General features: G+C 36.5%; 1 protein-coding gene across 1 annotated transcript; it reads left to right on the plus strand.

Annotated features, from left to right (window-relative positions):
* The first annotated feature begins 936 nt into the window (after nucleotides 1–936).
* Nucleotides 937–12,174, plus strand: mef2b (myocyte enhancer factor 2b). The gene is made up of 9 exons (XM_027169650.2): nucleotides 937–1,059; nucleotides 5,227–5,305; nucleotides 6,123–6,326; nucleotides 7,496–7,624; nucleotides 8,010–8,193; nucleotides 9,124–9,269; nucleotides 10,569–10,644; nucleotides 10,723–10,825; nucleotides 10,926–12,174. Exons 2-9 carry the CDS (start codon nucleotides 5,252–5,254, stop codon nucleotides 11,191–11,193), a joined length of 1,164 nt encoding a protein of 387 aa, XP_027025451.1. The 5' UTR covers nucleotides 937–1,059; nucleotides 5,227–5,251; the 3' UTR covers nucleotides 11,194–12,174.
* The last annotated feature ends 2,077 nt before the right edge of the window (nucleotides 12,175–14,251 follow it).

Raw genomic sequence — 14,251 nt, forward strand, 5'->3', positions numbered from 1 at the left:
AACCATGTAAAAATTTAGTGTATGAATATTCGGGCAGTGCTGTATTGTTTTTCCTTCCAGGAACCAGATTTTTCTCTTATGAAGCTGATTACAGGCAAGAATCCTCTAGTGTCGATTCACTACTGGACTGAAGGGAATCCAGATGTGTGCAGCGTAGACCTGTTCCTTTGGGTTTTTTAGCAGGAGGTTGCTACTTCTTGCATCAGTCAAATAACCCCATTTCCCTAGAGAGAGCCCTCCTCACTGAATTCATGTAAGAAAGAAAGTGGAAAGCTCAATGTGCTTGTCACCTTTTCATATAAAATATTGAAACAGGGAGGCCCTTTTTTGCTATGTTGTTTATATTAGTGTCTATTTTAATCTTATTAGATTAAAAATAAAAACTCTTTCATAGTCACTTTTCACTTTCATTTTCTTTTCAGCTGAGTATAAATTATAAGAACAAATTCATTCAGAAACCTTTGAATGTGTAAGTGAGATATATTTCTCACTGACATTTCCATCTTCCCACAATCTTTCTTTAACAAGAAGTCTTTTTAAGTCTTGTTTGTGATTAATGTCTACAGTATTCTTTCAAGACATCATTTGAAATCCACGTGTGTTTGGATATAAATTTGGATATCCTGTTTTCCAAGCTTCTCATTTCAATTTTTAATGTTTTAAAATGTTTTAATGTTTAAATAATAATAATAATAATAATAATAATAATAATAATAATAATAATAATAATAATAATAATAATATGCAGCATGTGCTGGTTCCCCTAACTTATCTAAACACTACTAATTTATGTGTATGAATGAAAACAATCTGGACAAATTTATCAACTTGTAACTGCTTCTGTCTTTTGTCAGACCAAAGAGTGCATCAGAGTGGAACCAAGAGTGCATCATGAGTGAAGTCGCTTTCAACCAATGGTGTGGCCAGTAGGCGGAGCTATGGTGATATCTCTTTAAAGCAGATGCTAGTGTATTAACAGCTGGAGGATGAAACATAGTAAAGCATCGCGAAGACACAAAGCTGCTGACGATCTTGTGCTGTTCATCATTTCAACATCAGGTAAGATTTAGACTGATTTTACTGATTACATGTCTGTAAATTAGCAACATAGACAGAACATGACATTTGCATATGACTATCAATATCTCTATATCCTAAATCAGTTTCACTATGGAAAATGTTTGTTCACGTTTGAGTTGTGTTCAATAAATCTGTCTTATAAGTAATATGCATAAACAAACCCATAGCCAAACAAAATCTATACTCATCATTTTCTAAAAATGAATGGAGCTCAGGTTTGTAATGTCTTAGTCTTGAAATGCAATAAAGCTACTTATTTTATAGCCATGTGTAATGTTGGTACCTTCCAGACTGGAATACAGAGTTCACCAGACTTGATGCAGACTTTCTTTTCTTTGATACAGTATCTGCCCACCAGTTAGAGTCTGGTTTTCTGGCTGTTATTGTTAAAGAAAATACAACTGAAATTAGATTCAGGTTGTAAAAATGTCTGATGTAACCGTAACAAGCAAAAAAGTAAATACATAAATATGTGTGTGTATATGTGTGTGTAGTGTCTTTTATACAGTATAGTCTTACATTGACTAATGTTCTCCATGACATTGTATGAATCTGAAGATGATCTCAAATAGAATTTTGGTAATCACACTAAACACTACATTGAAGCATATTACTGAGCTAAAATTAAACTGATAGAAAAGGTATTCTGAATGGGCAAATGTATTTGGACACCTGACAATCATACCAACCTGTGCCTATTTAAAACAATGTGCACCGATTGGTATGATGGGCATTAACAATGGGCATTAACTCAGCGTTGGTCTGCCGTATCTGTTATAGCAGCCTCCCCTCTTCTGAGAAGGCTTTCCACTAGATTTTGTAACATAGTCATGGGGATTCAGCCATAAGAACATTGCCAAGATCAGGCACTGATGTTGGGCGAGTAGGCCTGGTGCAAAGATGCTCTGAGGTCAGGGCTCTGGCTGTTGGAGTTTTTCAACTCCACCCTTGGCAAACCATGTTAACATGGGGCATTGTCATTCTGGAACAGGTTTAGCCATCTTAGTTCTACTGAAGGGAAACCGTGATGCTATAGCATACAAAGCCATTCTACATAATTGTGTGCTTCCAACTTTGTAGCAACAGTTTTAGGGAGGAATCACATATCGGTGTGATAGTCAGGTATCTGCAAACCTTTAGCCATATAATGTACTTTTTTAGTGCTCCCATAAAGTTCAACTGTTTATCTCATTCTCCTCTCTGTCTCAGTCATTTTTCTGCAACAGCATTTTGGATGCATGCATTTCATATGCAAATGGTAGTCTAGGTTACTATTTCTGGCCAAGTTTAGTTTCTCATCTCATTTGTGTCTCTGAGGACTTGAACATTTAAGCAGACAGATAGAAATCAGCTATCTGTCTGCTTAGTTCAAATGACAGACACAAATTATGATTAATGTTTTCTATTTTACCAACGCAACAGTTGTACACAAAATTAGACTAATCAACCCATTCATCCAACTGTATTTAATTATATACAAGAACCTACAAAAACATTCGCTAATATTATTCAGGACAAAACCTTCCATTGTAGAACTTAATAATAATTATTGGTTAATGATTAATCTCTATAACCAATAATTTTATTGTGTATACTTTCACCACAGCATTAGTTTATGGGCTGCATGAGCTGTAGTAGAGGCCATGATGAAATATTGTTGTTGTTTTTTTTTTTTTGCCACTAAGGCAGTATTATTCCTATGACAGTCTTAGTAATTAGTCTCCTCCAGCCCCAATGGGAGAGAAACGCTGTAGTGCTGAAGCTCCTCTATGTTTGCACGTCTTCTTTTCCACCATCTGACCTTTGGGAGGTCTTCACAGGAAGCTGTTCTGCTAAAGACAAAGCAGAGGCAAACAAAAAAGTGCAAGGTTTGAATAGCTGGGTGATAAAATAATCAAATATAGATTTAGATATGTAGTGAGATTGTTGGTTAGACTTCTGCATTGGTGTTTCCACTGCTTTCATTAAAGTGAGTCTTTCAAAGTCATTAAAGGTGTTTGTACAAGAAAATAAACCGCATACGGAAATTCTGTTAAAAAAAAGTTTTATTTTATTTCAATTTGAAATATATTTAAGTGTTCTTTATTTTCTAAAGGGGTTTGAAGCTGTCTTTCTTAGATCAGAAAAGAACCATTACATGTTCTCGCTGAGGACCAAGTGAAAGAAACTTAATAAATATTAAGTGTTAATAATAATTAGCGTTACAGCATGCTACATTATCGTGTTTTACTAATTAATTATGTCTTTTAATTCAGTTTTCATTTTTACATTTAACACATTTATTTTTTCAAATTCAAAATGCAATTCTATTGGGAATTCAAAGTATGTTACAAGTCAGGTTCGAAATCTCAATATTGAGCTGCACTTGAACCGATGTATAGCTCTGATTAATAGTGTAGACTTTTGCTGATGCATTAGCAAATATGAGGAACTAGGATTTAAAGCGACAGATGTGGAGGTTTGTGATAGAGATCTCTTGCCATAAAGACCACTTCCCTGCATTTCTATTCATATCCGTGCACAATAACTGTCCGGTGTGAACACACTGTCACCTGTGAAATGAACAGGCATAAACATTTAGGCTCTACACAGTGTAGGCCAGCATCTACTTTATAAGGTAAGAATGGTGAAAGATATGGAATCCTCTGGATTCCTCAAACTCTTGGGTACCAGGAGTGGGCGAGATGGAAGCGGGCATTGCTGGGTCATGGGAACCGCAGCACTGTATCCGCTCACCATTGGGTTAGAAATACTAAAAATAGGCTAGGTCAAACATGTTTAATATGAGAGGCCGGAGGGAAGCAGTGGTAGACGTCTCGGAGATCTTTTTATTAGCAGATAGATTCTTTTAACTACATAACAGCCTCTGTGCAGAGACGAGTCAAAATAATAACACAAACATTTAAAAATAGGGCCAACATGGATTTAGTAAGGGCACTCTCACCTAATCTTTCTCTCTCCATCGACCATTTTCCACAAATATACAGTATGCATATTAACCAGAAATAAACAATTACAGCATTCTATACTGGGCTTCAAACATTCATTCATTTATTAGTCATTTTGTAACCACGTTAGCTTGGAGAGGGTTTTGGTGGTTCTTCTGCTTATCCCAAATATACCAGGTGTGAGACCAGATGGGGTGTCAGTAACTACCTATTAACACAGTCCTTTGCGTCGCCAGTCCAACTACATGAACCCAGACAAACATGCCATATTCCACACAGCTAGTAACCTGAGTTCAGACTATAACTCAGAGCAACAGCAATAAGAAGAGAGAGAGATTTTATGTAGAACCCTAAATCTGAGACTTTCTAATAAGAGTGGATAGAAGACGTTAAGATCTGTTAGAAGTCCGTGTTTATGAACTGTATATACAATCTCTGCATGATGCAATTTCTCTCTCTCTCTCTCTCTCTCTCTCTCTCTCTCTCTCTCTCTCTCTCTCTCTCTCTCTCTCTCTCTCTCTCTCTGTATTTTGTTGGCTACAGTCCCTCAGTGCACAAACTTACACTCGAACCCTTTCGGATCCACTGTTTGTGTACAGTTTGCTCATGGGAGAACAGGGGGCGGACAGAAATTCAACCCGCACTGAGACGTGCTGTTATTTTAACGGTGGATGCAGCCCTGCATTATGAACTCCTTTAAATGGAGATGTCATATATACTGTATACCCAGGGGCTAGTGGAAATGTGAACACTCACAGTGGGATAGCTCAGAATTTGTGGGCGATAGTCTGTACTAACTTTAAAACATTCTCTCTCAGGGGTGTATATAAACACCCGCCTGTCCCTGACAGGGGTCAGTGGGACCAGTTACATCATGACCAAACACCATTTCCCATTCCATTTGCTTTGAAATATACAAACAGTATTATGTGCCAGTATGTCAAGATAAGACATATGGGACTGAGTAATATTGTATATTCCATGTTTGTTAAATAAAACTTATGCTTTTAGAATCCAATAAAGGATTACAGGAATTATTCAGGCTCAGTTTTTCCAAAAGCATCATAAGTTCAAGAAAGTGATGCTTAAATTATCATTTAATAATGATCTAATAATGATCCTGGGAATCTCATCCCATCTTATTTACTTATACGGCTTACTAGGGCATCAAACAGATGATATTTTGATATTTTTACAGAACCATTCTTGGGGAAAAAAACATCATGGGACGAAAGAAAATACAGATCTCACGGATTCTTGACCAACGAAACCGTCAGGTATGCTTGTATTAGTTATTTTGATGGTTAATGGCCCTTTTGTGAGAATTTTTTTTTACTGAGGAAATACACACAAAATATTATATACTGTTTTCAACCTTATGATATACAAAACTATTCTTCTAATAATATTTTAAATATACATATTTTGAATTTAGAGAAATAATGAGGGAATATACAGTATGTATGTGTAATCTGGTAAGTGGACGTAAATGTATTTTTCTTTCATTTGTTTTTAGGGTACGCAACCATTTACGCTAGACTGAAGGGTCCCTTAAGTGTTGTCTTTATCTTCTATCATTTCATAATATAAAATTTAGTTTAAGGTAACACTTAGTGAAATATAGATTCCCCACATTTGTAACTTAAATATGAAAGCTGAGCCCAAATAGCTGGAAAAGCCTTGAGAGCTGCTCAAATGGTCGCACCATCTCTCAGGGTTTATTGTAGGCATGCATCAAGACACTTCTCTGTTCTGGCATCTACGTGGAGGAATGACTTGAGTTATTGGCAGTGTTCTAACGATGGCTATAAATATACCTCTCCCTGAAGTGCTTAAATTGGCAATTAGTACTAAAAAAACCTTGTGATGTCTGTGTGTTTTTCTTACTATATTACCTCCCAAATGACTTTTTAGATTAAATGTATTTGCAGTCTGTGACCTACTGTAGTGAACCAGAATTAGTATGTATTTATTGAGAGGTATTTTAAATCACTCTGGATAAATGTGTCTGCTAATACTGTAAATGTTCATTTGAATTAGAAAGTCGGCCATCACTCAGTAAAACTGAAAAGCCATGTCTGTGGTTTTTTTTAGGTGACGTTCACCAAGCGCAAGTTTGGCCTGATGAAAAAGGCCTACGAGCTGAGTGTGCTGTGTGACTGTGAAATTGCTCTCATCATCTTCAATAGCACCAATCGTCTCTTCCAGTACGCCAGCACTGACATGGATAAAGTGCTCCTCAAATACACCGAGTACAGCGAGCCTCACGAGAGCCGTACAAACAATGACATACTAGAGGTACACACAGCCTGCTGTCAACCTTTAACTTTGTAAATACAGCCATACCTATTTCGAGAACAATGATATCCTCAGCTGAATGCCAACGAGGCAAAATGTTCTTGTGGAGCTCATGAGAATTATTGCAAGATTTATAGCGATTATTATAGTCATTATTAATAACACTATTAATATTAAGTTCAAAATCTCATACACAAATTAGGTAGGCAAACAGGATATTTAAAATAAGTAAGCTATACAACACCATAAAGTGTGCTGTTACAGGAAAATAGTCATGTCCAAAGTTATATTTCCTATAACATCACCTACAATTTGGCAGCGCTAACAATTACTAAAGTTTAGGAAATCATACTTTTAATGTTAATAGCTAGTAGCTACATTTAATGTTGTGGAGCAACAAGTTAGTTCCTGTTAACACTTATGATACAGTTGTTAGAAATAGTAGTTCCCTTACTCTTTTTTCTGTTCGAGACAAGTTCACACTGCCCACAATCATCCATTTTTAAATCTATTTATATGCAGTGTCCATCATAAAAGTACCTGTGTTACTCGATACTATAAACGTAATACTGTATAAGAGCAAGTGCGTGTGATGTAAAGTCTGCAGCCAGAACTGTTATCAGAGCTACTGTTATAGAAACAGATCAGATTTGAAAGTTCAAATCCACTGTGGTATAACAGAGTAAAGAATTCATTTAAATTTAAAACGAATCAATCAATCAATCAAAAATAAATAAATAAATAAATAAATAAATAAATAAATAAATAAATAAATAAATAATCAATCAAATGAAGTTAACATTTATTATAAGTTCCAAAACTATATTCCAAGAAAATTGCAAGTTAAAAATTTTATAAATCTTTATTTTCTGTATCTAATTTATAATGATCTCTATCACATAGATGACATGCAGCTATACGTGACATAATTATACACACACGTACTAGGAGTTGCATTTGACATTAAATTATTCATGCTGAATTATAATATTCAGTTGGACACAAGACATTTCCCCGTGGCCTGGAAGACTGAAAACCTTCACAGATATAAAGCATGTCTGTTATGACTATTTGCAAATTTAAATTACAAATCATAGAGATACTCATTGTATGTGTAATCTGTTTTCTTCTATATATTTCCTTTGTCTTTCATTCACTGATGGCTGAAGACCTTACGTAGGAAAGGGCTGGGCCTGGACGCCACTGAGCTTGATCAAGAAGACAGCATGCAGACAGGCCAAGAGAAATATCTGCTGAATGATGGCATGGATCTGTCCATCTCCAGACAACGCTATTATGTCAGTAGGATCAAAGCATTTTTAAATTCCAGAGCTTCAGTGTTTTACAGACAAAGTTTTGGTGTGTTAACTAACAATTAGTTAAAATAGAATTGTCTATGTCCATAAAATCCACAAATACACTGTAATTATTTGCGTAGTGCATTTTATGGACTGTTATATTTTAGAACATATTGGTTATATTTTGCAATCTTTAGTACTATGTTGCTTATAAAACCTCTCCCTGAAAAATCAGTCTGAATTACCCCAAAGCATTAAAGCACGTTGTTAGTGTTTTTCCGCATTTGCTCTCTGTGTATAGAGCTCTTCAAAGAACAACAATTATGCAGCATAAGATATTATTCTATCTTAAGCGTCTGTCAGACACAATGTTCTTCCTTCACAGGCTCCGTCTATCCTTCCTTCAGAAGCTCAGATGCTAATGGGTGTTGGCTGTGAGAACGGTTACCCATCGAACACGAATCTGGGAGCAAACCGAGCTTCATCCTTCAAACCTCTGAGCTCCAGGCCTGGTTCTGTCGGTCCTGCTGGAGCCAACACACCTTCTGCTCTCATGGGAACACATTCAGGTGAAGAGAGAATGGTTCTTATATACTTAGCACACACAAGTGCAATTTAATTTCCAAAACGGCAAGATTCATCATTAATGATAACTATTTCAGATAATCAGAAAGTGTCTCTCACAAGGGGTGCTGGGAAAACACAATACACAATACACCCTCATGCAATACAGTGATATTCAGTCACAAAGAACTTCTTACTGAACCTGTATAAAGTCAAATAATGATCTGACGCATCTCTGCAATCTGCCCTGTACTTTACTGATGATTAAATGCATTTAATGCATTTAATTTGTATTGCTGGTAAAAAAAAATATGATGTGTCTCTATTTTCACTGGATAATTATAATGTCTATGGAACTGATTATGTATACATTATGTATACAGTAAAGTATTAGTGCATATAACCTCTGACATATTTGTGCTTGTGACACAGGAAGTAGGGCTATGAAACACCTCTTCACACTCATGCACACAGTCACGATATCACATGTGAAACAGGCAGAGCCTGTGGTTTTGATGCAGAAATTTGCACCTGCTGGACATGAAGCCTCCACATAAACCCCTCCATTGCTATTAGTAGTAAAACACACGCATCCACAAAAAACTTGAACAAACCATAGCTGAGCTGCTATGTATGGCAGGTAGCTAGCTCGGACTTCGGTTTAACCTGTGAGATATTAAACCTGCATGCTGAGCTGTAGCTGCAATCTAACATATATTCTTGACTCTGTAGTGCAGGTTGAATGTGTATTTGACACTTCGTGCTGGTATCACCATGTACACAGATGTGACTGAACAAAAAAGGTCAGCTGTTACAATGACTTCTCCTTTCGGCAAGAAAGAACATGAGAGGTTGAGATGGTGGGTGGATAGGGGTGAAAAAGAAATTCACCCACATCTTGTTTTCACTTCTCATATGTCTGCGCGTGGGTGAAGGCTTTGGCTACTCGATGTTTTCCCATGGCAACCTGAGCCGAGCACTGGATATGAAGACTCCTCCTCCACTGAGTTTGACCAACGATGGGCGGCGTGTGGAGGTCCACCCGGGAGTGGGTGTAGCCCGCAGCAATCTGACCAACGCAGTAAGAGAATAAAAGTCACATATATCTCTTATTACAATTTATACCCCAGTGCATATAATTCGCTACTGTTTCCATAGTAACCTGGTGGGCACTCCATGTAATCTAGGCCTAATAACAAACAGAACTGTAATTTAACAAAAACATATGATCATTATTATGGCAAAGTTTACTGCAAGGAGATATTTATAATAATTTTTGGAGATTTACAAGCGTAAGCCATGTTTATGGGTTCACTCCATTGGCTGGACATGGAATGATGGATTCTAGAGCTCATATAACATAAGTGTAAACAGAAATACGTTGTCTTGTGGATGTTCCACAACATTAAATGCAACTAAAAACAGTTAAAAATATGATTCATGTTTCTTTATTGTAATGGTAAAAAAAAAATGAAGAATATGTGGAATAAAACATTTCAAGCCATGCGGCCAATGGAAATAAAACTTTGGTCACATGCCCCATTTATTGTGTACTGTACATAATAGCACAAAGAGTGAATTAAAGCATAATAAATGTGTTAGAATAAATGTAGTATATATGTATAAAGCTATACATTTAAGACATGTTTAGTTTGCTCACTTTAGGGCTTCATTTTGCTTTAGAGCTCTGAGCCTAATGTTAAAAGTAATGGGAGCTTATATCTGATCATTACATCTGATAAATATCTGGTACTGTCTAAATTTTTTGATGCGTCCTTTGTGCTTTAGGTAAAGGAGAGTCGACTCGCATACATGAGCAATTTATTATTACTATTTTTAAATAGATTTAGACAGTGATGCTACCCTAAAAAACTTCCAGTGAGACTTCTTTTTTCCATCTGGAGTGTGTGAGGAGTGCACTGATCAAGTGAATTAATAGACGTTAAAAGTGCAAAGAAATGTTATTTTTTTAATTGTAAGGTAGAATGAGTAGGTTTTTTATAATGCAGTCATAGTAAGGTGAAACTGTTGTAACTGTATGGTATAGCAAAGAAAACTGAAGGAGTCAACTCTTAGTGGTGAGTTGAATCAAATGATTTGACTCTTTATGAAGAGCTGGAATTGTACAGGAGTGTACAAATATATTACTGTGTAATAAAAGGCAAGCTTTTTGTACTTAGTGTGTAATTGGTAATAATTTCAGTGCAAAAATAAAGAGGCTAAATATCAATTTAGTAGATTCTTTTGGATCATTTTTGTCCCTCACATGTAGGCATTAAGAGATTGCTAATCATGTTTGGTCTTATTAGTGTTACTAAATACATCTGATCTATAATTTCTCTAAATGTACTCTAATTGCACTTCATTTGTTTTCCTTCAGAGAGCATTGTACCAAAGCATGCACTCTGGAGGCCACATGAGTCCAATGGGGAAGCCTTGGAATTATGGGACTTCAGGTAAACACCCAGCTCTTTTCAAATCAATGGTCAAAATTCTGAGGATCTTAACAGTAATGGTGTGCTCTCTTTCTAAAGAGTTTTGCCACCCAGGATATGCAGTGGGTTTTCAACGCAGTTCTGCAAACACCTGGCAGCCGCCCACACAGCACGAACCACAGCCGTCTGTGATTAACACAGGGTGAGACAGGGACAATTTCACTAGAGAGCTGAGCAGAAAATATGTAGAATGTTTGAGTTAAGTCTGGGTAGACATGTCTATTGTGTGTCTCCATGTACAGGATGTCTACAGGTGGAAGCTGCTCTTACTCTTCCCAAGGCTCTTCCCCGTCATCCCCACCACTGTCCTCCCTTAACCGCCACATCAAATCAGAGCGTGCATCTCCTGAACACACGCTCTCCCCAGTCACACCTTCTTCCCATCATTCACCAGCAGGTGGTCCTGAGAGGATGAGCCAGCCGCAGCCAGGGTCGTACATGGCCATGGACAGGGAGGAGAGTGGCCTGACATTGAAGCACATGGAAGGCGATGATGGCTGGCAGAGATAATGGCACTGTGCACACAGCTGGCCTTGTATTAGTTGTAATGCACGCCCAGCTTTGATAATCAAAATACATCTATAATACATTGTTAATGCAACAGTGTTTCCAGTTTCCTTTCAGAAATGCAACTTGAGACTGATTAACACATTGTATTTTGATATGAAAATGGCCTTGATTCATAACAGGGTTATGAACAGTTGCGTCATAAGAGAGTCCAAAAATAGTGCAGAATTTTGTCCTTCTTACATTAAATGCTCCAGTAGTTACAATGCTGTATTTTTTGTTTGTTTGTTTTTTCATTCATTTTTGGTTTAAAATAATTTGAAACTCACATCTTCCTAAAGCTGCTCTTGTCAAATAATTAAAAAATGAAGGAAAAAAAACTCTCAGGGACTCCTGAAAACATTTTTTTATCAATTTGTACTGCAGCTTGAGGACTGCAGCATGTCATATGACTTTATTATTATTATTATTTTTTTTTTTTGGTTGGTTGGTTGGTTTTTTCCTCTCTTTTATTGGATGGTCAAGAAAATTTTAAAATTAGTTGAAATATGACACTGATAACATATCAGCATCTACACAGCTTTATGATATGCAAGTCACAAAGATATTTTCTTATGTTTTTTTTTATGGCACTGTACATATATTTAGCAAAAATGAATATAAATGGACTGAATTTCAATATCCAACCGGTTTATAACTGTGCATTGTCTAAGGCTAGTTTCTTTTCTTTTATGATAAAATTCTGTTTAAAAAAATTTACTTTATATAATAATAGAAGTATTTTTATTTTTTTCCCCTCCTTCTTGCTCACCTTTTTATGGATTTTCAGTAAGTTTGTTTCAGTCTATGAAGATTTAGGACCAGATTTTTATTACTGTTCAGGCTGTTCACTGTATTTACCACAAGAGGGCAGCAGATATCAGCTACTGACGTTTTAGTTCACGTCCTTGTGTTTTTTGTTTCCATTAAACCTTTGTTTCTGCGTTTGGTGTGTGACTAATTTCAGTATTTACACGAGGGTATGAAGCACGCGTTTTCATTAATATCAATAATCTGAATCATATACAAAGATGCAGTTTGCTCTTACAGAATTAACAAGTTAAGATTTTAGCACAGAATTAAAAAATACACAAAATGTGGTTAACTAACAATAAAACTAATAGCATTAAAGAAGGTTTAATGGTTTACTTAAATGTTAATTTTTTTTTTATTTGACAAATCTACGTTCTACAGGTGTTGATTTTACCAGTTAATATCACAATATCACTTAATATAAAGGTGGAAATCTTTCTTACCATGATCTATGTTTTCCAACCATGTTTTTTTACCTACATGGTCGTGAAGGAAAATGTTCTTGTGTTAAAATGTCTTTTACCTTCCTATATGTATTTGTATATAAATGATAAACTATCAGAGACACAAATTGCACCCAGTCGCCCAAATGGCAAACTATATTTACCCACTAATGGGAGTTGTGATGCAAGTATAAGGTTTATATGCTAATACTCTTATAATAATTGTTTTACTTGAATTCGTGTTAATAACCATTCAGGCCAAGGTTATACTGCAACATATACTGGTGGTCTAGCTGCAGGGTGTTTGTCTGAACATTGACATGATTTATATGATGTGTTAATCAGACTGGTTTGATGTACACAGTGGTGGGTCAGATGGCCGGGATGTTCGTTAGCTGGTTGTGTCTTGTTGGGAACATTTAGGCATGTGTAAACACTAGAAGGGGATGACTTACTAGTGCAACCACTTTGACTCAGAGCAGAACAAGCCAAGGTCAATCACAATCCATACACACTGACAGGTGAATCGAGTAACATTGATTATCTTGTTACATACATTACACAGCAAGTGAGGTCAGTTCTCAAAGATTATTTTTTTTTGGAAGCAGGAGGGAAAATGGGCAAATGTATGGATCTGAATGGCTTTAAGGGACACGTTGTGATGGCCAGTAGACGGGGTGAGATTATTTCCAAATCAGCACATACACATAAAGATTAAAAATAGATTTTGAAAGTGGCTGTGATTTTGACAATATTACTGTCTCTGATATTAAATATATGTAAAGAAAACGTAAAAGAAATTTTAGCCACTATTATTTACCTAAGAATGAAATAAAATCCTATCTAAAGTACTTAAAAACAGTATCTCAGCTCAATATAACTTTTTACCTTGAACAATTTTAGTAATTTAGAATTATTGTAAAATCATTTATTTTCAATGAAGCATCATATGTTATCATAAATGAAAAATGTGCAATCAGTAGAATATTTCACAAGTAACATGTTCAACAAAAATTTGCCAAAATTAAAGTTTTTTAACGTTTTATGAGCCCCAATCACAATTTGCATTCAACTCCAAGTGTTCCCAATTGTGTCAACAGGCTTCCTAACAGACCCCCAGCACCCAGTCAGTCTGAACATCTTTCCCACATCAGGGCGGCTGTTGACACGTCTAGGAAGTTTGAATGGCGTGATGAAGTAGAAGGCGACGTTGACGTATCTGTATAATCACATTCATTATGAGCATCTGCGAGGAGCCCATGGCTGTTGCTATAGGGACCAGACTGAGTCCTATTGAGCCGACGGGCCACGCAGACGAGCCCCTGACCCCTAGGGAGGAGCCCAGACATGACCTCTGGAGCCCCTTGAGCTGCTGAATGAGCACAGGGTGGAGATGCTGATGAGTTACAACTGCCTTTCTCCTGCCCGTTACCCTGCTTGGGAAACCGTGGGAGACTAAGCAGTGGTCAGATGTGTGTGAAGTGTAATCACATCCAGTCTCTGTGGGGTTCAAGTCTGCTTGCAGGTTTATTGTGTGTGGAGCATGTCATGTTGTGTTTCTGTGCTTATTACAATAAGACTATTATTTTTGTAGTGTGATATAATAGTCTGAGGCAACAGCTTTGTAATGTGGAACTATTCTACCTGTAAAAGGTTTGAACTTTCTATTAGGCTTTCACATTGTATTTTGTGATTTCTTGCTTACTATAGAAGCACACCTTTACAACAGATACACTGGATTAGGATAAAATGCTAAGCTACACTTT

The sequence above is a fragment of the Tachysurus fulvidraco genome, chromosome 2 (genome assembly GCF_022655615.1).
Source record: "Tachysurus fulvidraco isolate hzauxx_2018 chromosome 2, HZAU_PFXX_2.0, whole genome shotgun sequence".
NCBI lineage: Eukaryota > Metazoa > Chordata > Actinopteri > Siluriformes > Bagridae > Tachysurus > Tachysurus fulvidraco.

Bases quoted from the DNA above. Each gene is read 5' to 3' on its own strand.
- mef2b (XM_027169650.2), top strand. From the start codon at position 5,252: ATGGGACGAAAGAAAATACAGATCTCACGGATTCTTGACCAACGAAAC. The intron at 7,625-8,009 runs GTCAGTAGGATC...CTTCCTTCACAG, and splicing joins TCTCCAGACAACGCTATTAT to GCTCCGTCTATCCTTCCTTC. The intron at 9,270-10,568 runs GTAAGAGAATAA...GTTTTCCTTCAG, and splicing joins GCAGCAATCTGACCAACGCA to AGAGCATTGTACCAAAGCAT.